Source organism: Apus apus, chromosome 2 (assembly GCF_020740795.1).
Source record: "Apus apus isolate bApuApu2 chromosome 2, bApuApu2.pri.cur, whole genome shotgun sequence".
Classification (NCBI taxonomy): Eukaryota; Metazoa; Chordata; class Aves; order Apodiformes; family Apodidae; genus Apus; species Apus apus.
Genome location: NC_067283.1, coordinates 107,757,944 through 107,779,536, shown reverse-complemented (window position 1 = coordinate 107,779,536; position 21,593 = coordinate 107,757,944). Strand labels below are relative to the sequence as shown.

General features: G+C 41.2%; 1 protein-coding gene across 4 annotated transcripts in view; it reads left to right on the top strand.

Annotated features, from left to right (window-relative positions):
* Nucleotides 1–4,448: 4,448 nt before the first annotated feature.
* Nucleotides 4,449–21,593, top strand: part of ESCO1 (establishment of sister chromatid cohesion N-acetyltransferase 1) — a 34,190-nt gene continuing 17,045 nt past the window's right edge. For 3 of the 4 annotated variants that reach the window (XM_051611433.1, XM_051611430.1, XM_051611434.1), the window contains exons 1-7: nt 4,449–4,509; nt 7,843–7,946; nt 8,142–8,340; nt 8,920–10,285; nt 10,939–11,050; nt 12,616–12,679; nt 14,710–14,824. In XM_051611433.1, the coding sequence (XP_051467393.1) occupies nt 8,144–8,340; nt 8,920–10,285; nt 10,939–11,050; nt 12,616–12,679; nt 14,710–14,824 (1,854 nt within the window). In that variant the 5' untranslated portion in view covers nt 4,449–4,509; nt 7,843–7,946; nt 8,142–8,143. Of the gene's footprint in view, nt 4,510–6,031; nt 7,151–7,842; nt 7,947–8,141; nt 8,341–8,919; nt 10,286–10,938; nt 11,051–12,615; nt 12,680–14,709; nt 14,825–21,593 lie in introns of those variants that run through there. The other variant, XM_051611431.1, reaches the window with a different exon arrangement.

Here is a 21,593-nt window from a genome sequence, read left to right as displayed (position 1 = left end):
CCTCAAAACCCTGTTGTCCCACATGCCAACTGCACAGGAATTTCATAAAGGAACTGCCGTTTTTCACCCATAACTCATACAGCTACCTGGCTCGTGCCAACAACTCGAGACCTGCCAGGAAGAGGCCTTTTAGCCCTGCATGTGCTGCTCACGAGCAAACACGTCCCAGAGGCCACTTCAGCTCAATGCACCATCACCCTGAGTGGGGGGGGGAAGGAAACATTAATTCCCTGAGTTGTTGTCACAACAGGCACCCTATCCCAGGATGCCAGCTGGTCAAAAAGAGCCCTATAATGGTCAAGACAATCAAGAAGAAAGATGAAGGTATAAAAAAGCTGGACCCCTTCCTCACAATAGGCTAGCAATGCTTCTTGCTAGCCAGGAAAATAACTCCCTGCAGCTAATCTACTGTAGAATATCCTAGCAATGTTTGTTTTGGTCTTGTTTTGTTGTGTTTTCTGTTTTTTTAATTATCCCTCCAACAAAATAAAGGAAAAACCTGCCAAACACACCAGCAGCCGCACCAGCAGCCACAACAGCCAGCAGTTCTTCATTAGCAAACACCTCTTCCTCTAAAGGACCCAGTTTCTCTTTCTTTTTTCTACTGGAGACACAAAAATCCAGCCTCTTCCCTCTTCCTGCATAGGGATAAAAGGACTTTTTGAGTTGCTGGATGGATAGAAATCACAGCTGCTTCAGCTGCTCTTCCAGTTACATGAAGAATCTCTACATATGGTGACTAGTTTAAATCAGCTTCACCTGTGGTCTTGGCTAATCTGTCTGAGGTGCACCTCTGATGCACTAGGAGTGCTTGCGGAGCTAATTACAGATGAGAGGTTTAAGCAGCTGCTTCCTTACTCAGAGATGTCTGATAAGCAGAAAGGCAGGTTGGGAGTGTGTTAGCAAGTCAAATGAGGCTGCAAGATGTAGCAGGAGTGCTGATTGAGATTGAGATCAAGAGCTCAACCCTCTAACTGTGCAGCCTGCCCCAATGCTGCAGTTTCACAAGCAACTGCCAATGCTAACAGCTCCATCATGCCAAAAGGGGAAGGCTTGCTCTTCCTACTCCCCTGTCTTTTCTTACCCTCCCTGATTCTAGTCATGTGGTCCTCACCTTTTTTTTGTCCCAGCAGAATATGATGCAGTTTTCCTACGAGTTGATTTTTTGCTAGCTCAGTGAGTTAAATTTGCATGCCTACAGGGGTCCCTCGGGTGCTAGAATGGTGTGAGGTAAAGAGTTGGAGCAAAGTGGAGAAAAAAGTGGGAGAAGCTTCCCCCTTTTGGTGACAGTCAACTCTTACACAGAGTGACCCCATCTCCCAGAACTGTAGCCCAACGGGACGCTCTCAGATGATCCATGTGTCAGCTGAGCAATTGCTCCCGTGAAAAAAAGGCATAACCTAGAAGCAAGCAATTTTTCACATAGCTGCAGACAGGAGGCACTCCAGCAGTATTACAGTAGTGGCAGGCAAGGCTAAATTAACATAAAACCCCTTTGGGGTTACATCTGTCCTGTCCACATACTCTACCTATTTGAATGCAGTTTCTCCTCCCCGGGTCTCCTGGTTCTACAGCAAATCCGTGCCCGAGCCCTGCTGCTCACATGCATTGCAGCTTCTGAGGAGAGTAACTTCCTGTAAAGTTTGTGTTATGGGAGTGAAGTGGCGTTTGCTAGCAAATTCACGCTGGCATCAGTGCTTCAAAATGCTGCCATCTCCTGTGGAAAACGGGAAATGTACTTATAACCTTCTGTGCCAAGAATTGAGCTTTCCCAAGTTTTGGAACTGAATGCTATATAAGAATGCCTGTTTGTTTACTACTTCCCTGATGTAAAGCAAATTACAATTCCATGGAAGGATGTGAGAAAATCTAGCTTTGCTTACTTGATGTTCCTAAGAAACAGGGATGGATGGGAAAATACCATGTTATAATTACAAAGTGAGCAATAACTTAAGAAAATACTTTTATCATCCTCCAAGAAATTTACAGGCAACTCAATGACTAAAATATTCTTCAACTGGAAAGTAGTCTGCAGGTTACTTTAGGAAATCAGGAGGCCACACGTTGCTATATTCACTGTAAAGTCATAGCAAATTATGATATATTAAAGAGGAGCTGTTATGAAGTTATAAATAACATTTCTCCTATCAGCTTTTCCAAAAACTTTAGCTGCCAAAAACTTCCACTGGACTAGGACAAACTGTGCTTCAATTAAGCATGTCCAGAAAGAGGACTCATCAGGGAAGGCACTTCATGAAGAGACAAAAAAAATTTTACAGGCAGAACGAAGTATCTTGGAGGTAGTTTTATCTATATAAAAAAAGTTTTACACTATTTAGCAACTTGACTGCAATTTCCAACAATTGATCCCATAAATATAGTAGCTAGAGAAATCAATAAAATGTTTGGACAAATATAAAAAAAGGCCTAAGATTTTTTTTATACAAAATAAAACAAACAAAAAACCCCCACTTTTTACAAAACTTCAAACATTAACAAAAGAGTTATGTGCAGGATGTTTATGCTGTGTAGCTTCCAAGTACTAAAATATTGGTGTGGTCTCTTGTTAGATCAGCAAATCTGTACAAGAAATCAAGTATCTGGGAAAAACCCTGTCAAATGCTGCCACTGGGATACTCTCCTTCTACCATCTTTTCATGGTCAGTTACTGGTTGGCTAATGTGAAGGTCCATCATGCTGTTCTCCAGTCATGCTGATGTAAGCAACACATACACATCCCTAGGTAAAATTACAGTCAGGTGAGCCGAGACTGTGTCTCTATCAGCAAGTAGAACTTCCCAGCAGGAGTGGATATGAACAGCAACACTACTTTATGTTGAGATCCTGATACACATACCATAGGTAGGGCACACTTCAGGCTAGCTCTAGCCTAGCCACGTGGATGGAGTGCACCACATAAGGGAGGTATCTTGACACTAGTATTCTACTTAGGCTCAGCAGCACACGGCTGAAGGAAACCACTTGATTGCTCCCACTTGTCAAGCAGGGTCTTGGAGCGTGCGTAACGGATTCCTTTTGAAGGCAACCAAACCCACAGATCCATCTCCAGAACACAGCCGGTGGGCTCCAACCCTAGCAGTCCCTGCAGCCACGGGACTCGGCTAAAGCTGCTCTGGACTCCTCTCCCCTTCTGTCCTGCAAAAGTTTTTATATTACTTGCAGACAGTGAAGACAAAGGCTCAGATCCAGAAATACCCTGAGGCAACGAAGCCATAATGTAAGGCTAGATGAGGTAAAAACCCACTACCCAGGGTAGTAAAGACTGAAATATCCCAGGCAGTTGACAAAAAATAATATATATATATATATACATATATATAAATGAATCAGAACTGCGTGGCTGCGCTACAGACGGACCTGTGAAGTGCTGGTACAACAGCTCGCTGGCACCTGCAGGGTTACTATCAAGCTGGGGCAGACCTCCCTGTACTGGGGCTGGCAGTTCTCGGGGCGAGCTCAGGGCTCTGGAGAAGCAGACGCCGCACAAGACCCGGCAGCTCTGCCCGGCTCCGAGGCGCGGCCCAGCCCCCGTCCCGCTCGGTGCACCCGCGGCAGGGAGGCCAGCCGCGCCCCGCGCCCCTGCGGGAAAGCCCCGCAGAACGCGGCTCTAGCTCTCCGGAGAAGCTGCCACAGGCGTTGCGAGAGCGGAGATCACCTCCAGAGCAGCACCAAGCCCGTCTTTTTAAAGAGGGATTTCCCGGCCTGCTTGCGGGAAGCGGCCCGCCAGCCCTGGGGAAGCGCTGCCGCGACCACACGCCGCTTGCTGGACACGCACCCACGAGTTGCGGTGACTCGGGAGGGGCTTCGCGCCAGCCGGGCGGTGCCCCCGGGGCACGGCGGGGCCGCCACCGCCCGCCCGCCCCGGCGCGGCGCGGCCTGCCAGCGCACGGGGCCGCGGGCCCGGGGAGCCCGGCGGCAGGGGGCGAGCCGGGCCGGCCGAGCTGCCGGGAACCCGCCGCCATGGCGGGCCCCGGCTGAGGCGGGGGGAAAGCCTCCCGCCCTGCCGGCAGCCGGGACAGCCTCCTTCCCTTCCAGGAGCCCCTGGAAGGGCGGCCGGTTGCGCCGAGCGGCGGCTCCAGCCCCGCCGGGCCCCGCACCGCCCCCCTCCCCCCGCCGCCTCCCACCGGCTGCGCCTGCGCGGGGCACGCTCCCCGCCGGAAGCGGCCCATCCCCGGCCGGGGCGCGCGGCACCGGCGGGGGCGGGGCGGTCGCGGTGCCCGGATGTCAGCCGGGCCGGGGCGGAGGCCGGGGGCGCGAGCCGCCGGGACCGCGCCTCCCCAGCCCCGCCCCCCCCCCCCCCCCGCCCGCCGCGCACACGCACGCACAGGCGCGCGCGCGCCCCCGCTGAGCCCTCCCGCTCCCCGTCACGCGGCTCCGCCCCTTCCCCCCCTTCACCTCCCCCCCCCCCCCCCCCCCCCCCCCCGTAGCTGCCGAGCCGGGCGGGGAGGGCGGCTCGCGCTGCCGGCACGTCGGTGACACTGGCGCGAGGTAACCGGCCGCCTCGTGCCGGGGCGCGGGGGGGGAGGGGGGGATGGAGAAGTTTGCCCCCCCCCCTCCCCGTCCTGCCCCCCCGGCCCGTCCTGCCCCCCCCCCCCGGCCCGTCCTGCCCCCCCCCCCGGCCCGTCCTGCCCCCCGTGCCAGCGGCCCCGCTCCGCCTCCGCCCCCCGCTCCGAGGCCCGCAGCCCGCCCGGGGGCGGAGAGGGGGTGCCTGCCCCCGCCGCGGGGCCGACAGGCCGGCGTCTCCTCCTCGGGCCTGCCTCGCCGGTCGCCGCCAGGGCTCGGGCCTGTCTGCGGCCGCCGCTGTCTCCGCGGTCGCGGTGGGAGTGAGGAGGCGATACCCCCGCGCCGGCTGCTGGCGGGTGGGAGCGGGTCGGGGAGGGAGGGGAGGCTGCGGTGCGCGGCTTCTTCTCCTTCTCCCTCGGCGGCTCTTGCCTGAGCAGCCCGGCCGGGTGTGGGGGCTCCCCGGCAGGCCCTGCTCCAGAAGGGCTGTCACGGCGGGGAGCTGGGGCCGATGACACTGGGCCACGCTTGGACGAGGCCTTCCCTTTTCCTCCTTTCTCTTGAGTTCCGGCTTAGTTCCCCCGCGGGGTCTCGACCTCTCGGGAAGGCGGCGGGATCCTGGCGTGGCCGTCAGCAGGGAGGGCTCCAGCGCCCTGTCAAGCCGCTGAGCCCCAAGTGTCAGCAGAGACCAAGGCCTTGCCCCCGCTTTAGGGACTGGAGGGGGTGGGAGTTGCGCGTTTCAGTTGTTCCTCTGCTTCTTGCACCAAAAGCTTTGACTGTTGTTTAGTTTGTTCTTGTACTTCCGTGTTTTCCCTTCGTTCCGTAATCTGGTTTTTACCAGAGGGGACTTCTCTAGGGCAGAAACGGCCAGTTCTTGAACGTCTGGAAAAACCCTTGATCTGTTGTGCAGAGTATTACTGGGAGAGCTAGTTAAAGAGCTAGTCCTCGTTGTGGAGGGAGAGTGTATTTGTCAGTATTCTGAGAAGCAGAATTGGTAAGGGAAGGATTATATTTTCTGATTTGTACTTGGAAGTCTTGAGTATGCCATGTCATGTGGCTGAGAAGTGACAGTGATGTCTCTATATATCTGGAAAAAAAAACTTAAGAAGGTCTAGGTGTATGCAGTATGTGTCATGGTGTTCTCAAATTCTGAGAGTCAACGATGTGCTCTAAACTAGGAGATTATAAAATCAAAGACTTGCTCAGCAACTAAAGCTGTTCTTTCCAGTGTGAGTGGCTATACTGTGGTAATAATAATCTGACTTGTGGTAACCTGCTCCTTAGGGAGAGACGTGGAAATAGCACTACAAAAAGTACTCTTAAGAATTTCTTCCCTGGATATGTTTTTTAATTCTATCTCAATATGAGTTGCTGGTCCTGCACCTTAAAAGAGAAAGTCAGAAGCCAGTCTTGCATGGTTAGAAGTGTCTTGAGAAAAGAGTGGATACATGAAAATAGGGTTAAGGACATTTAAAGTCTGAAAGAAAATTAAAAGTACAGCTTTTTGCTTTTTCCTTTTGGATAATGCGTAATTATTAACCAGGAGCTTATTGTAAGGATCTTTCAAATTAATGGAGAAAGACACGCATTTGTCAATGCTGGAAGGCTAACTGTAAGTGTAATGAAACTATCCAGCCTGTGTTAAACAACTGGAAAGTTCCTGTTTGACCTTAAAATCTGTCAGGTTTAACATCAGGTTAGTTAAGGTTTGAAAAGTAACATAATTTTTTTTACAGAGATCTTCCTTTGTCAGTCAGTCAATGGCAAAATTTAATAGATAATTCTTGACCTAAAAGGCAATATGGAAGTTCTGAGCACTGTGTCTTCCATTAAACTGAATTTTAAAAAGATATTTGTGAAACTTAGCTGAACAGTTATTACTTATGCCATAATACAAAAACAGTGTCTTTGAATAAGAGAACTTTAAAGTTTCAGAAGCTACAAATAGATCTGAGAGGTATAATTGACTAAATCTGTGAAGATCTTTTACTGAGGATTTCTGCTAGTTTTTGGACTCTTTTGTGTATTTACTTCTGCATTGTTAACGTAATTCCAGTTCTCATAAAGACATCATCTTGAACTGCCCAAGGCAAACGTCTCAAATAATGCTACTTTCTAGGCTTCCTGTCTCTGATTTGTAGCTTAAGTTATATGAGTAGGAACAGTTATAGACAGTTGCTGATGACTACGAAGTTCTGTAGTAGCAGCCACAAAACTTAACAGAATCTAATAACTGAATTATCGTGGTTGGAACGGACCTCTGAGATCACCGAGTCCAACCATCAGTGCAAAAAAAGAATAACAAAAAACCCCCAAAACAAACAAACAAACAAAACAGCCGAGAAATGCCCAAGTAAACACCACACACCACCAAAAAACCCCACAACCTTGGCCACTAGAGCATGCCCTGAAGTACTACATCTACACGTTTATTGAATACCTCTAAGGGTGGTGACCCAGTCACCTCCCTGGGCAGGCCTTTCCAGTGCCCAACCACTCTTTCAGGATAGTTCTTCCCAATATTCAATCTGAATCTCCCCTGCTGCAACTCCAAATCATTTCCTCTGGTCCTATTATTATTTACGTGGGAGAAGAGGCCAACACTCGCCTCCCTATGGCCTCCTTTCAGGTAGTTACAGAGGGCAATGAGGTCTCCCCTCAGCCTCCTTTTCTCCAGACTAAAAAACCCCAGTTCCCTCAGCCACTCCTCGTATGACTTGTTCTCTAGACCCTTCACCAGTTTGGTTGCTCTCCTCTGGACACAATCCAGCACCTCAGTGTGCTTCTTGTAGTGAGGGGCCCACAACTGCACACAGTACTTGAGGTGTGATCCCACCAGTGCCGAATGCAGGGGAACGATCACTTCCCTGTTCCTGCTGACCACGCTATGTTTGATGCAGGCCATGAGGCTATTGGCTTTCTTGGCCACCTGGGCACACTGCTGGCTCATGGATTTATGTATTATTGTAATGTATTTATTCACTGTGGCTGTGGGGCACAGAATTGAAAGCAGGCCCACTTACTTGCAGGCTATGAAAGACATCAGCATACCATTTTCTGGAAAGATTTAAAAGGCTGAGAAGCTTCCTTTCAAATTGTACTGTGTCTGCCACCTTTCAGAAAGTAAAAGGGTAATGCTTGAGGCAGCAAAATGCCAAAAGTTGATGGCTATATGTAGGCTTTTTAAAAAATTGATTATCAAAGAAACTTTACAGCTAAGTGTTGTTTGAAGGGATGGGAGAGGGTGGGAATGCCAAATTCAGTATCTGAGAAGGAAGTTAATAAAGTGCTTACTGTATGAACGTTTTGGTTTTTTCACAGGTGGCATGAAACGTCCTGTTTGTAAGCATATACATAAGGAATGCTCTTGGCACACCTTGATAAGTTACTTTGGCCTAAACATCGTTTGCCTCTTGTAAAAACCTGTAAGTAAAATAAAATGTAATTGAGATTGCTTTGATATTTTGCTTTCTGATCACAGTATGATCTGTCTTTACAAGGAAAAGAGAATATGATTTCTTTATTTTGTTAAGATGGGCAAATCTTTGGTTGTATTAAAAGACGGTGTAATAACAGTTGCCAAAGACTCTAAAAGCTGAATCAATTATTCTGTTTTACAGAAATGGCAGCTCAGAAAAGAAAGTCTATGTTAGTAGAGCCCTCTGCTAAACGTCCAAAGCTGGACAAGAACAGCAAACAATCATCAACGAAGAAGGAAAAAGAGGTGTCAGATACAAAACATGTTTCAAATAAATCAAAGGCTATTCACTGTGCAGTGCAGGAGAAAACTGTACTCAAAACCTCTGTCAAATCAAACAGGTCAGTGACAAAAAAGTAAATTCTGGGTTATCTTTCTGGAATAAATAAGTGCAGAAACAATCTGAGCAGAATGAAGTTGAGTTAAAGATACAGCAAAAAAAATAGTAGTAGTGGGAGTATCAGCCTTAAATGATTGAGTGTATCTGCTACATGATCTTTTTCTAGACCTATGTTAGTGTTTTGAAATCCAGAAAGACTGCTGAAAAAGTTTCTGAAGCAAAAATAAATCTAATACTACATAAGCTAATACTTCACTTGTAAGTCCCAACAATTGAAAACCCCAAGTGTCAACAATTAAAACTGCTAGAGATGTTAAAAAGTATTCATCTGGGGTTCATAGTTCAGTCTTGTCGTGCATAAAAAACATGAAGTACTGGATTTAAGAGTAACCGGGTGGAAGTGAAGTCTTCTTAGAACTATTCTAGAGAAAATTCTTCTAAAAGTATTGAAGGTGTAGGACCTAGTGTTTAAAAATAAAAAGGGAAAAAAGGAAGAGGTAGGGGTTAGTCGGAATGAGAATAGTCTTATGACAGATTGTACTTTCTGGATGCTGGAAAAATAATTACTTGAATCTTTCAGCAACAGCACCAACAAATCTGAAGTAGGAATGCGCATGACTACAAGATCATCAGGATTCAATTTGAATAATAAGACAACACCTGACAGAAAGGTCCAGCAGCAGCCTAAATCTGCAAAAAATAAGGAGGTATGCCAGAAAAAACCTGTGCAAGAAATTCCTAAGTCAAAATGCATAATTGGGCTAAATGAGCCAGTGATGAGGAGATCACAGAGACTGCAGCAGTTAACAGGTGTACATGTACCAGCAAGATCGCTGCGCAGCAGAGAAGTTAAAGAAGAAAAACCCTTGGAAGTTAAACGAAGTAGTCAGACAAAAAAACGTGCTCCAAGTGTTGCAGCAGAAGGCCTTAAATCTGCTAGAGAGAAAACAGAACAGAAAAACACAAAAATAAAGCCAAGCAATACAAATGAGGGTAAAGAAATACATGTGGAAGTGACCAGCTCTCTGAAAGAGAAAAAATGTGAAGCAAACAATGAAAATTATAATTCCAACAGCTTTCAGCACAACCTTCAAGGGTCATCATTATGTCCTGACGACAGTTTTGAGGAAGTTAAGAGAGACCAAATGGGCACTCCTATTCCTAGCAACACAAAGAAAGTGGAAACAGATTCTCCTAAGCCAAATTCTAAGACAGTAACTAAGGAACAGCAACAAATGCATTCGAATGTAAAAACCAGTACAAAGCCTAAAAAGATTTCACAGCCAACTGTAAGTGAAACAAATGTGTCTGATCAGCCAGAGAACGATGCGAAATCCAAAAGGGTAAGCATCCTCGAACTTTGTGAAGAAATTGCAGGTGAGATTGAGTCAGATACAGTAGAGGTGAAAAAAGATTCCCCTAATGCTGAGTATAGCAAAACAGAAGCAGAGCATGCCAACACACAGCTTCAGCAAAGTGAATTGCTTACTCAGAAAGAGCCTGGTCAAAGTAGTCAATGCAAACGTTTTTTTCCTAGCAAAAAAGGAATGCCTGTCAAATGCACCCTGAATGGCAGAAATAACTCATCAAACAAGAACTCTAAATGGACCAAAATTAAGTTACTGAAAGCTAGTAACACGAAGCAAAGTAACTTAAATTGTGCAAATACTCCCAGGCTTTCGTTGTTAAAAGATTACCCTGAAGTTTCAGAGGCAAGTCAAACAGCTGCCGAAGCAGAGCTTTCGAAGACACAAGGCAAGCCATCAGTAACAAGACTCTCCGAGAATGAAAGTGCAGGTTGTGTGCAGGAGAAATCAGATCTTTCATCTGAAAGATCTGGAGCTAAAGAAGTGACGTTAGAAGCAAAACAGCCCACAAAGAGAGGTGCAGAAAATGGCTTGTTGCATAATTTGACAAAACATTTATGTGAGCCAAGACCAGATGAGGTAAGTAATTTTAATTACGGTGTATGGTGGGGAGGGTGTTCTTAATCTGTTCTGTCTTCTGAGACTGCCATGCTCAGAAAGTTCGTTTTAAAAATTACTTCATTTTAAAGTAACTTAACAGTTTTCAGCTGTATTAAAGATTCTTCACTGGTGTGTTGCTGTAAGACAGGATGATAGTAACCTGGAAAATGAATCTGGTTCACTCTCCTAAGTTCTGTAGTTAACTAAATGTTGATCGATAACATTTCCTGCTGGAGCTGCAAGGTGTACAGATTCGTATGAACACTTTTTAACAACTTAGTTTGCATAGTTGTTCTGTTCTGAAAAGGTATATTAAAAGTAATGGGGGGGAAGTGTTCTCTGTCTGAATGAGCTTCTGTTGCAATTTAAGATTTTAAGAACAGAAGTGTGCTATAGAAAGTATTTTACAAGCTTATCTATAAAATGAAAAAGATATTTTGCTAAATTAATACCACAAACTTTATTATGAACTAGCTAATGGGTTGTATTTTGTTTGTTTAAAATAATATAGGAATCAGAAAACTGGTGCTGGATTGCAGATGTTAATATTTAGTCAACCGAGTGGTTTTGTTAATAGACTGGGAGTGTTAAATAGTTCTGTTTTTTTATTTAATGTTTTCTGTTGTGTTCAGAACTTTCGATTACATTTGGAATCAAGTCCAGAAAGTTCTCCAGTAAAGTATGTTACAGCTCCTAAACCACCAAAACAATTAAAAAAAGAACCCGGAGAAAGTGAACCTCAAGGTAAGTGTTCACTGCTAATTTTTATTCTTCTTCTGACCCAGTTATATGGGAAGCTTAAGTCTTCCTTTCAGAGGAATGTTTCACAGAATAAAGTACCATTGGTGCAGAGCTGAACTTCTGGGACTGGAACTGTTCGCTAGGGCTTTAATTTTTCTTTGTGTTACATCCGTGGCCACTTTAGTAGCAGTTAATGTCCTTTTATCTCAGGGCTGTGTAGTGGGAAAGAGAGGTGTCTGTCTTCTACTCCACTCTTACTTTAGTGTGTCTTTGTACTTTATACATTAATATTTTAATGCTTAACTATCCTCCATTTGAGAAAAAGTGACAACTCTAAAAAAATATTAAACAAACAGAAAAAACCCCACCTAAATCCTTTTCTGTTCCATGTAGTAAAGTAATAAAACTTCCATATTTCAATTGGGTTTCAGTTTCTGTTAAGGATTCTCTGTTGGTTACTGCTTACTTTGAATAAGTATCTGCCTTTCTGCATTTCTTTGTCCTAAATTGTTCTGTTGTCTTCACCAAATTGCTAATTGAGTAATTGCTCTCCTGTTTTTATTACCCAGTCTTCATTTATCAGCCTGTGAGGGCTGTTTGTCAAATGTTATGAGGAGTGTGATTTGAATATTTTGAGTCAAGTATATTTGATTAAGAAATATCATTGATGGATCACTAATACATCTCTTCATAAACTTCCATCTTGATTTTTCATCCTTTTGATTTTGGGTTTTTGTGTTTTATTTTGGGGTGGTTTTTTTGGTTGGTTTTTTTTTGTGTGTGTGTGTTTTTGTTGTTTGTTTTGTTTGTTCGTTTTTTTAATTTAATCTGAACCCAAGTGCACTGTTCAACCATCTAGATTTATGAAATAGTTTGGTTTTTTCCATGCCCCTACAGGGTATTTTTGAAGGGCAATATACTCTAATTGTACTGTTAGAGGGTGTAAAATATGTTCTGTCCTTCTTTTGTTATTCTTGATTGTTTCTTTTCCTTACGTGGTATAGAAAACACCTTGTGTGGGGGCACAGTATACATTTATGATTCTAATACTATACATAGAGCAATTTATACAGGGTTTAGGACACCTCTATGCAAGGACAACTCTTCATGGGTTGGCAGATGACACAGGGCTGTGCTGCTCCTCATCTGCCAATCAATGGAGGGCTGTCCTGGCAGCAAGATGTCCAGCAGAGAGTTGTCCCAGTGGTGAGTTGGCTGAGTAGTGAGTTGTTCCATGGAGAGTTGGTTGTGGAGAGTTGTCCCTTCCCGGTGCATATGGGTGTTGGTTTAATCTGATTTAAACTTACACGTAGTTTCACTGCTGATCTAGTTTAACTGCTGGCAAACCGTTCTCCAGAACCTCTGAAGAAATGTTGAATAAAATTGCATGTTTTTTAAGTATTTGTGGAGAAACATATACGTACTGTCTCAAGGTTGCATCTTTTTATACTGGCCATGAACAAATTGCAGCATTGTCTTGAATGTGTTTTTGGAGATCACTGTGTAGCTCAAATTTCCGTTCCAACTAATAACTTTATAATTAATTTACAATCTTTGATTAATTGTAGGTTTGGCTCCCAAGCAATTGACACAAACTGCCGTTACAAATCAAACTTCGGAAACTGAGAACAGGTAAAGTATCTCATAGATTATAAAATTACTGTAACCTTTCATAGAGTTATGAGAGGTTTTGTTATAAGACTAACTGTTCTATCATCTATCAGCCTCAACTTTAAATTTCAGATAAGTGACTTGTACTTTATATAAACAGGCTTTGACTTTACATGTTATTAAGGGATGGTTTTATTATATAAAGAAATTATTAAGCAAGATATTTGTAACGGAACATTTATTTTGAAAAGCAGAATTTAACGGTTGGGAAAATATTTCTAATGTTTTTTTTCCTCAGATCAGATGATAACCAGAGAGTATGGGAAGGGTTTACCACATAATTTTCACTTTACTGAATTATTTCGCTTCTAGAAGACTGTTGTAATCCTTAAATTATGGAAGTCATGTAGATACTAAATTTTAGATGGGGAAGAGAGGATTTAATTGTGATGTGAAATGAAGGTATCAGCTGTAACATAAAAATTATTCCTGTTCTTACTACTAACAGTTCAAATTTAGGTTTTATCCTTGGTCCTGTTGAGTGCTGAACAATTCTGACATAGTCTCATTTTAGCCAGTCACATGCTAAAGACAGTAATTTCTTTGTACTTGATACCTTGCACAGACACAGTGTTGGCACAGTGGTTAGTATATTGAGACTGTATTTGTAATGGAGAAAAGAATAAATGATTCAGTTAATTTTAAATAGATCTATCTGAGGCCGGATTAACAATTCTGACTAACCAGCCCTTTGGTACATGTTGAAAACTGTACTACTGTGAAATTTCACAGAAAATGAATGATGAGGTAGATGCGAAACTAGTTAAATGAGTATTTTTAGAAACAGTAGAATAACTTAGATTCTTCATATTTTTATTCTCAACTGCCAAATAGCTTTATGGTATCTATTAAAATTTATTCACTTTATTAGCTGAACAAGCCCATATTGCTTTACTATGACTTGGATATAAATTTTTCTGGAGAGCTGTTTTACCCTGCTTTCCATATGTTATCCAAGATTTAAGCTGTTGTTCTTTATGTGGATACCTGCCGTAACACAGCGCAGCTCTCTTCAGGGCCTTGTCAGAGAAGGCTGCGGTGTGAAACAGCAAACCTTGAATTACCTACTTAGTGCAGATTTTGGGGCACATGACAGGAATAAACCAGCATTTTTTTGTGCTAAATAAGAGCTAATTTTAAAAACGTCTGGCATGGGGTTTTTTTGGGTTTTTTTGTTTTTTTAAAAAAAAAAGCTCACTGAATTAACCTGCTACATGTACTGTGGCAGCTGCTACAATTAAATGTTTAGCCCTATATCCTTAGTTTGGTCAGAAACAGAAAATACATAAATACCTAGTTGAAGTAGAAGTATTTTGTGTGTATTTTGCTTTGGTTATCTCCAGGAGTTTTATCCAGACCTGAAATTGATGTTATATTTCCCCTGAATGTAGTTGCAGGTTCGTAGAATAACTTGGCTGATGATGCGTCTGTAGTAATTTTCCAGGGTTTCTTTCAGTATTGACAAGGAGAAGCTTAAGCTGGGTGAGAGAGATTCCCCTGATACCCATCCATGTGTTCTCCCTCCCTTCACTGCTAGCCATTAGAAGATAATGAGTTTGATCTGAATTTGAGAGATTTATGACATCTGTCATTCCCACTTACGTTTGTGGTAATATTTACATGGTCTGCTGTAGCAGCCTGATGTATGATACCTTAAACTAGAAACCTAAACCTTATGTAGGAAATGCATAGCATTAGACACCATCAGTCATGCTGCTGAAAATGCTTCAGTTAAATATTTGTGTTATTGGTTGTGACTAACCTACCCCACTTGATTATAAAGTCTACTTTTTTTAATAAAAAAAAAAGTTCTTGTAATTAGGCTAGTCACAAACTGTATTTTCTGATAGTATTTAGGTTATCTTTTTTTTATTATCTTGGATTTGCATATCATTAAATTTTAGTTATACTAATCACAATGACTTTGAATATCTACAGTGACATGGATAGGCAGTTCTCTTTTTTAACATGAAATATATTTATATTTCAAGGGTTCCATTGTCAAATCCTTCATTAGCATCAAAAGGCAGTAACTTGCTACCAACTGAGGAACACGTTCAGAAGCTAAAAGAAGCAGGAAAAGATACCGAAAAGCAGATTATTATAGTAAGTAATACCCTTTTAATAAGGCTTACAGCTTCTTGAATATATCCTTTTTGAATTTGCAGTGCTGTGTTTTTATGAAATTGTCTGAAAATCATTACTTTTACATACAACTTGCCATTGTAAATTATTTGTGAAAGAACCTGTACTTGATTGTCATTCAGGGTTGATGGAAAAATGTTGGCTGACAGATTTCACGTTTAAAGCTGATTCTTGTTAAACTAAATTTCTGCCTTTTTTTTTTTTAATAGAATGGTTGTTCAGTGAAGATACAGTTGTTTTAGGGAGAATGAACTTGCCTTTACTAATGTGCAAAATCCAAGTTTCTTAAAATTTCAGAATTACAGGGGAAGTGCATGTGGCAGATTGTGTGCAAAATTCATATCAACAGATTGATTCCTTCGTTATTCAAATGTCCATTGTTCTGAACAAGCTGAAATATTTTCCTGTGGTTGCACTCATTTTCACCATAATATTTAAGCAGCAATATTAGTTTGATTATTTATTCTTACCCTTATTTGCTATTAGCTACCAAATGCTGATTTCTCTTATAACAGGAAATTGCAAAAGGAGAGGGAGGGATTGATGCGCAGTAGTTTTTCCATGTTGTAGAATCCCACTACTTGATAGTGAAACAATCGGAGCTTTTGGATTTGTTTTGGTTTTTTAACAATCCACACATCAGATAATCCTTGAGAAATGAAAGGCTGGAGCTAGGAAGCTGCAGAGGTAGAGGAATGTAGGCCATTAGGAGCGCTCTGTAGTAAGCTTCTTAGGAATTTTTGCCAACAGAGTTAAAATGCATTATTAAATATCTCAACTATGTTAAAAGGACTGTAAGGATATTGCCTTTTCACTTAAGTAAAGCTAGCAAATTTTGCTCATGCAGTAATGGAAGTTGTCTGAAGAGTTCCTAGGATCTTAGACAAGAATAAATATGTAACTTTCTGGTCACTGCTGAGGAGATGTATAGCTCTTCTCTACAGTATTCATATAGAGACATTTTTTGCAACTTACTGACTGTGCTGGTAGTATTCTTGTTTTCAGCCCAAATTATGAGAGAATTTATCCCCTGGATATTCCATGGTAAAAGTTCTCAGTTGTTTACCTAGCCAAATTTTAGAACATAAAGAATGGAACACCAATGAAGAGCGCTAGGGAGAAAGGGAGAGATGTAGTTTGTTGTTTTCTTGGTGTATTTCTGGAAAATTGTGAGCACTGTATTTAATTTTCAATGTGAAAGTTACAGCTTCATAATATCTAATGTATTTCAGCTCTTCATACAAATCTTAATTCACCTTGATTCAGTTCAGAGTAGGCTTTTTATTGTGTTGAAAGGGCATTTTGGTAATGGCTGTAGTTCACTTTTCCAAGGAAGCATTAGGTGAGGAATTGCAGTGTTATTCTTTTGCCTGGGGGGAAAACTGCTTTTAGCATTGTTAAAACATACATAGGAATCCAAATGTTTGTTAAGCGTCTTTGTAAAATACTATCCTTCACATTAGTTACTGTGGAGACAAGACATAGTTATGTCTAGAATATATTGTGCTAGCATCTGGAGGGGAAAAATCACTAAATAGACTTTTGCAGTACCAGTCTTCGCTCATTAAGCCCCAGAAGATTGGGGACTAAGTGCATGTAATAAAATATATATATATATATATTTTGTAATTAATAGTGTTGTTTGCAAAACCATAATTAATTTCTTAAGGGCTGATGCTGAACAGCTGGACTTTTTTTAATGAAATATTTTCCAAGGTGCTTACATACTGCAGTGAACCTCTGAGAACAGAGGAAATATTCATTTGGTTTAGAAGCTGTCAAGGCTGAAAATTCTCCTGTACAGAGAGCAGTCTTACTACACACAGCCAAATCACTTAAATTAGCATTTATAGTAAAATTATACAGTTAATAGCTGTAAATAATGTTTATTCCAAGTTTTGGGTGTGTTGTATTAAGACAAGCAGTTTATTATTCTTCTTTACATTGAATAAAGTTGGGAATTCATGCTTTTATTCGTAGCAAGAAGCATGTAATTTGCACTTTGTTACACTTTTTAAAAAAATTAAAATACCTGTAAGGTGCAACTTTGGGCTCTCTGCTGTGAGAGTGAATTGTTTTGGAGATCTGTGAAGTCAGTCCATCTTAATGTATGTGCAGAACCCTTTTTTTCTTTTTGTAGTCAAAGGGGAAAAACTAGTTTGGCTTGGTTTGACTCACCCCATGATAAATTATCTTTGTTTTGCTAGGTTATTTTGCTGTTGAATTTTCATAGTATTTTCTCTATGAGTTTGACACCTGTCCTTTTATTTGTCTTTACAGTCTCTGAGGCTCAGAGTCTGATCTTACAACATTGTCTGTATATTCTAACCTTTCAAGTTCCTGAACTATAGTTAGAGAGGCTTTATGGTAAAACCAGTCTGTTTTCAGCAATACACTTTTCTTCTTTTTATTTAATCCTTAAGTGTGTATCTTACCTTCCTTCTTCTCCCGTATATTTACTACAATGATGAGATTTATTTTCTATTTTTCTTAACTAATAGATTCTTTAACAAACTTTAAGGCTGTTTGACTGTAACAGAAGTAAAATAATACAGCTTCCATTTGTAGAGGAAATATTTATTAGCTTTACTTGTCCCTTTTTCTTTCCTGGTGTGTGTTATCTAGTTGTCTGAGCAGCTTTCAAACATAAAAGTATCTTCATTTTGTAGAGTTACAACTAAGACAAAAGATGAGATGTTTCTGTTTTCTTCAGATTTGCTTGCTGTCAAACACTTAAAAAGCAAGTCTCTTCACAGTGTAGAACTTCAGCTGAAAACAGTAAGGAATCTAATGCTGCAACAAACTTTGTTAAACAAACAGTGACAGGATGTTAACAGTGGTGTTTGAAGTTACCTGCAAAGATACTTTGTGAAAAGTAGGATCTGTTTTTCTGGAGGAAAGAAATTACGATTGAGGCTAAAAGTAAGTTCTCTTCCAAATCCATGACTTGGTGTTTAGAGAGGTAGTCTGTTCTGAACGTTTTTGAGTTGTACTGTCTTACATTTAATTTAAATGTTCAGTTGGTAGGTTGACAGGTTATGTGAAGCTCCATATTGGAAGTTTTATAGAGTAATGCACTAAAGTTGTTCTATACTTTCCCAGTACTTGAACCTGATGTGCAAATATGAGAACACGAATATGAAATCAACTATTTCTTCAACTTCTGGAATTGAAAGAAACACAAATGTGCAAAGCATATGTTTTTAATTTTCATAAAATAAGATATGCTTTACATCCAAGACAGGGAAGGTCAGTTGTTTGCTTCTTGTAAAAATTCTGCTTGCTTGCCAGATACAGGACAAAATTTTGACCATAAGAATAAGAATTGATAAAAGCCTTAATGCTACAATGTTCTAAATAATGACCCATGAGGAATTGGGAGCCTTCTTCCTTTTTATGCCCCTAGGGAGATGTGTTCCCTTGAAAATTAAGTAAGGCTTTTGAAAATGCTACTTATCAATTTTAGGAAAGAATGTGTGAAAAGAATGAACAGCAATAAAAAGGAACTGTAGTGATAAAAACATAAGATAGAGCTATAGAGACTTTTCTGCCTCTACTAGAGATCTGAGTTAATGCCTGGATGCAAGCAAACATGATTCAGTGCAGATGATCATTATGACTATCAGCAAATGCATGGATCAGGATTGGTTGATGGAAGATGCTTTTAATTCTGAGGTTTGAACTGCTGCCGTATATGGAAGTGGTGTGTAGGCTAATTCAGTTTACCCACTTGGATATTGTACTTGAATTTTTCCTTACATGTATTTTGGTAAACTTGAATATAATTTCCTATTTGATGAAAATAGGTGATACAGAAAATAACTATTTTTATTTAAGCTGAGAACAAAATCCTCAGTGGAAATAATGATTTCTTGTGAGTCTGAAGGAAGTTGTTTAGTGATAATTCAAAGTTGCTGTTTTCTTCCTTAAACTGCCATAGTCCAGTTTTGGCAGTTTCTCTGAAGAACTGGAGAATGGCTTTTAGGCAGCGTTTTGTTGTTCACATCAGTTACGTGCTGCCTCTTTTTTCCCCCATAATCCCAGTAAAAACAAGGCAGTGGTTACTGCGTAAGTGAGTAGTGACTGAGTTCGGTAGTTGAGAGCAATCAGTCTTCCTTTCTTCCCACACAAATCGTACAGGGACAGCCCTGCTCTTAGAGGGGCAGTAATGGCCGTCCTTCCTTATTGTCACTCCTTTCTGCTTTGCTGCAGCATCCCAGCTTTCTCTAACAAATTCAGGTGGGTTGTGTTTGGTGTCCTTTGTCCTGAGGGTGTGAATGTTTTGCAAGGTTATCTGGGCATCTGATAACAGGAAACGAAGCACCAACACTACTAACATTGTGTTATGTGTTAACTCGGGAAGGCAGCTAAGCTCTGTGCAGCTGCTCGCTCACTCCCCTCGGGTAGGTTTTGGGAGAAAACTCATGGGTTGAGATAAGGACAGTTTAATAGTTAAAGCAAAAGCTGTGCATGCATACAAAGTGAAACAAGGAATTCATTCACTACTTCCAACTGGCAGGCAGGTGTTCTGCCATCTCCAGGAAAGCAGGGCTCCATCATGGGTAACAGTTGAGAAGACAAATACCCTAACTCCAAATATCCCCTCTTCCTCCCTCTTTCCCTCAGCCTTTTATGCTGAGTATGATGCCATATGGCATGGGATACCTCTCTGGTCAATTTGTGTCAGCTGTCCCAGCTATGTCCCCTCCCAGCTTCTTCTGCACCCCCAGCTGACACAGCAGTGTGAGAAACAGAGAATGCCTTGACACTATGTAAGAACTGTGCAGCAAGCACTGAAACATCCCTGTGTTATTAACACTTTTTTGGTCACAGACCTAGAACATAGCACCATAGCAGCTGCTGTGAAGGAAATTAACCTTATTCTAGCCGGAACCAGTACATGTTGGAAAACTCTGTAATATACTTTATTTATGTTTTTATATGGGTTGAGAATGGATTAATCATCCATTGTAAATATTTTGTGGATTTGTTTTTAAACTTTATATTTTTATCACGTTGATAATGACCAATGAGGACATACTTTCATGATGGATATTGACCCTCCAATTTAATTTTTAAAAAATGTTGGATAAAAATAGATAAATTACAATTCTGAAAGTTTGAAGTAATTTTATATCCTTTTGGCTAAAACAGCTTTTCAGAAAGATGGGTACTGGTGATGGTTTGTTCTTTTGGTTTGGATTTTGGGGTTGTTTTTTAATTGTTTGCACTGGGGTTTTTGTTTGGTTTTTTTAGGTCTGTTTTTTTGTTTTTTTTTTTTTTTTTTTTGTTAAATTCCACAGTCTTCATTTTTAATTGAAACTTGTTTCTGAGTTGGGTCATGTCTTCTGATCCTCCTGGTCAGCAAGGGTAATACCCATCAGCTTCAGTCTTGAATGCATCTTTCATTGAAATAGCAGTATTTGACCTTTTTATTTTCTGTGGAGAGCCCAAAAGTATTTGTGTTGTTCCTTCCTGCTCTTCTTCTATTTCCTTTCCAGCCTGCCTGTTTCTGTGGCTGGGTTTTATTCTTTTTTTCTGTGAAAAGACGAGAGGAAAAAATAATCTTCCTCTAACTAACACTAGGTAATCAAGAAGGAGGTGACCTAGTCTGTGCCTGAAGAGAAAGGGAAAAAAAAAAAAGGAAAACAAAAAAAAAGGCCCCCTTTTCATCTCCTACAGAGGCACCAAATGCCTTTTTTGCTTGCAGGGCTCCTTATTCTACATATGGAGGATCAGCAGACATACACCTTCTCAAAGAAGATATTGGTAAGACTTTTCTTTCTGTCTAACACAGAATTAAGAAACCCTTCTGGAAATTAAAACAATATTGTCTCAATGTTCAATTAGTTAGCCTTGAAACACTGGATCTTTTATCTCTTGTATTAATTTGGACTGCTTGAGATGTTGGGAATGCTTATCTGCCATCTACCCATGCAGAATTTGCTTAGAAAATAAAAGTATCATTGCTCTTTATTGTCACTGTTCAGAAAATTCAGTTTTAAATACAGCAGCACATTTTCACATTTTTTCTGCCTGCAACAACACGTTTTCTGAAATATTTCTCTGAAAAACATTTATTTGAGAGTTAATCAGCTTCCGTCGTCTTCTAGTTGTGACAAGTCAACAGTTTATTCTCCAGTACCCAGTATCTGATGTTTGCTGTGAAGATTTCATGCCCTCGCCCCCAAATTCCAGTTTTAAGTTTTTGTTTACTCTCATACCTGGTGCATAAGGTGTTCTTCCGGTTTTGTTTGTGATTTTGTTGTTGTTCTTCCCTCCCCATTAGAAAGGACTGGCAATGTTTAATGCAGTATTATTATTTGGGGGCACTTTTTCACCCTTGATGCATGCCCTTTCCACTTCTGCTTATGCAATGACATAATGTTAAAAACAGTTGGATTCTGTAGATATTTTGTCGAAGTACAAAAATGCATTCTTCATAGTTCCTGACTTTATATTGCATGTCCTGTTTTCTTGGGGTTTTTTTATTGTTGTAGTGTGCACAGGATTTACAAAGCTGCTTTGTTTTCTTTCTGTCTGAAGCATTCTAACCTGTGGTGTGTCTTTGAAGTTGTGCTTCAGTTGTACAAAAAGGCTGTCTTTACTACCCTCAGGATGCTGTAAAGTATTTGAAAAAAAGTATAGTCAGCATTATACAGAGTTCGAAAGATTACTTTAGATACTACAGTGTGTTTTTTCTTATATTCACGTAACAGGTTTTTAATAT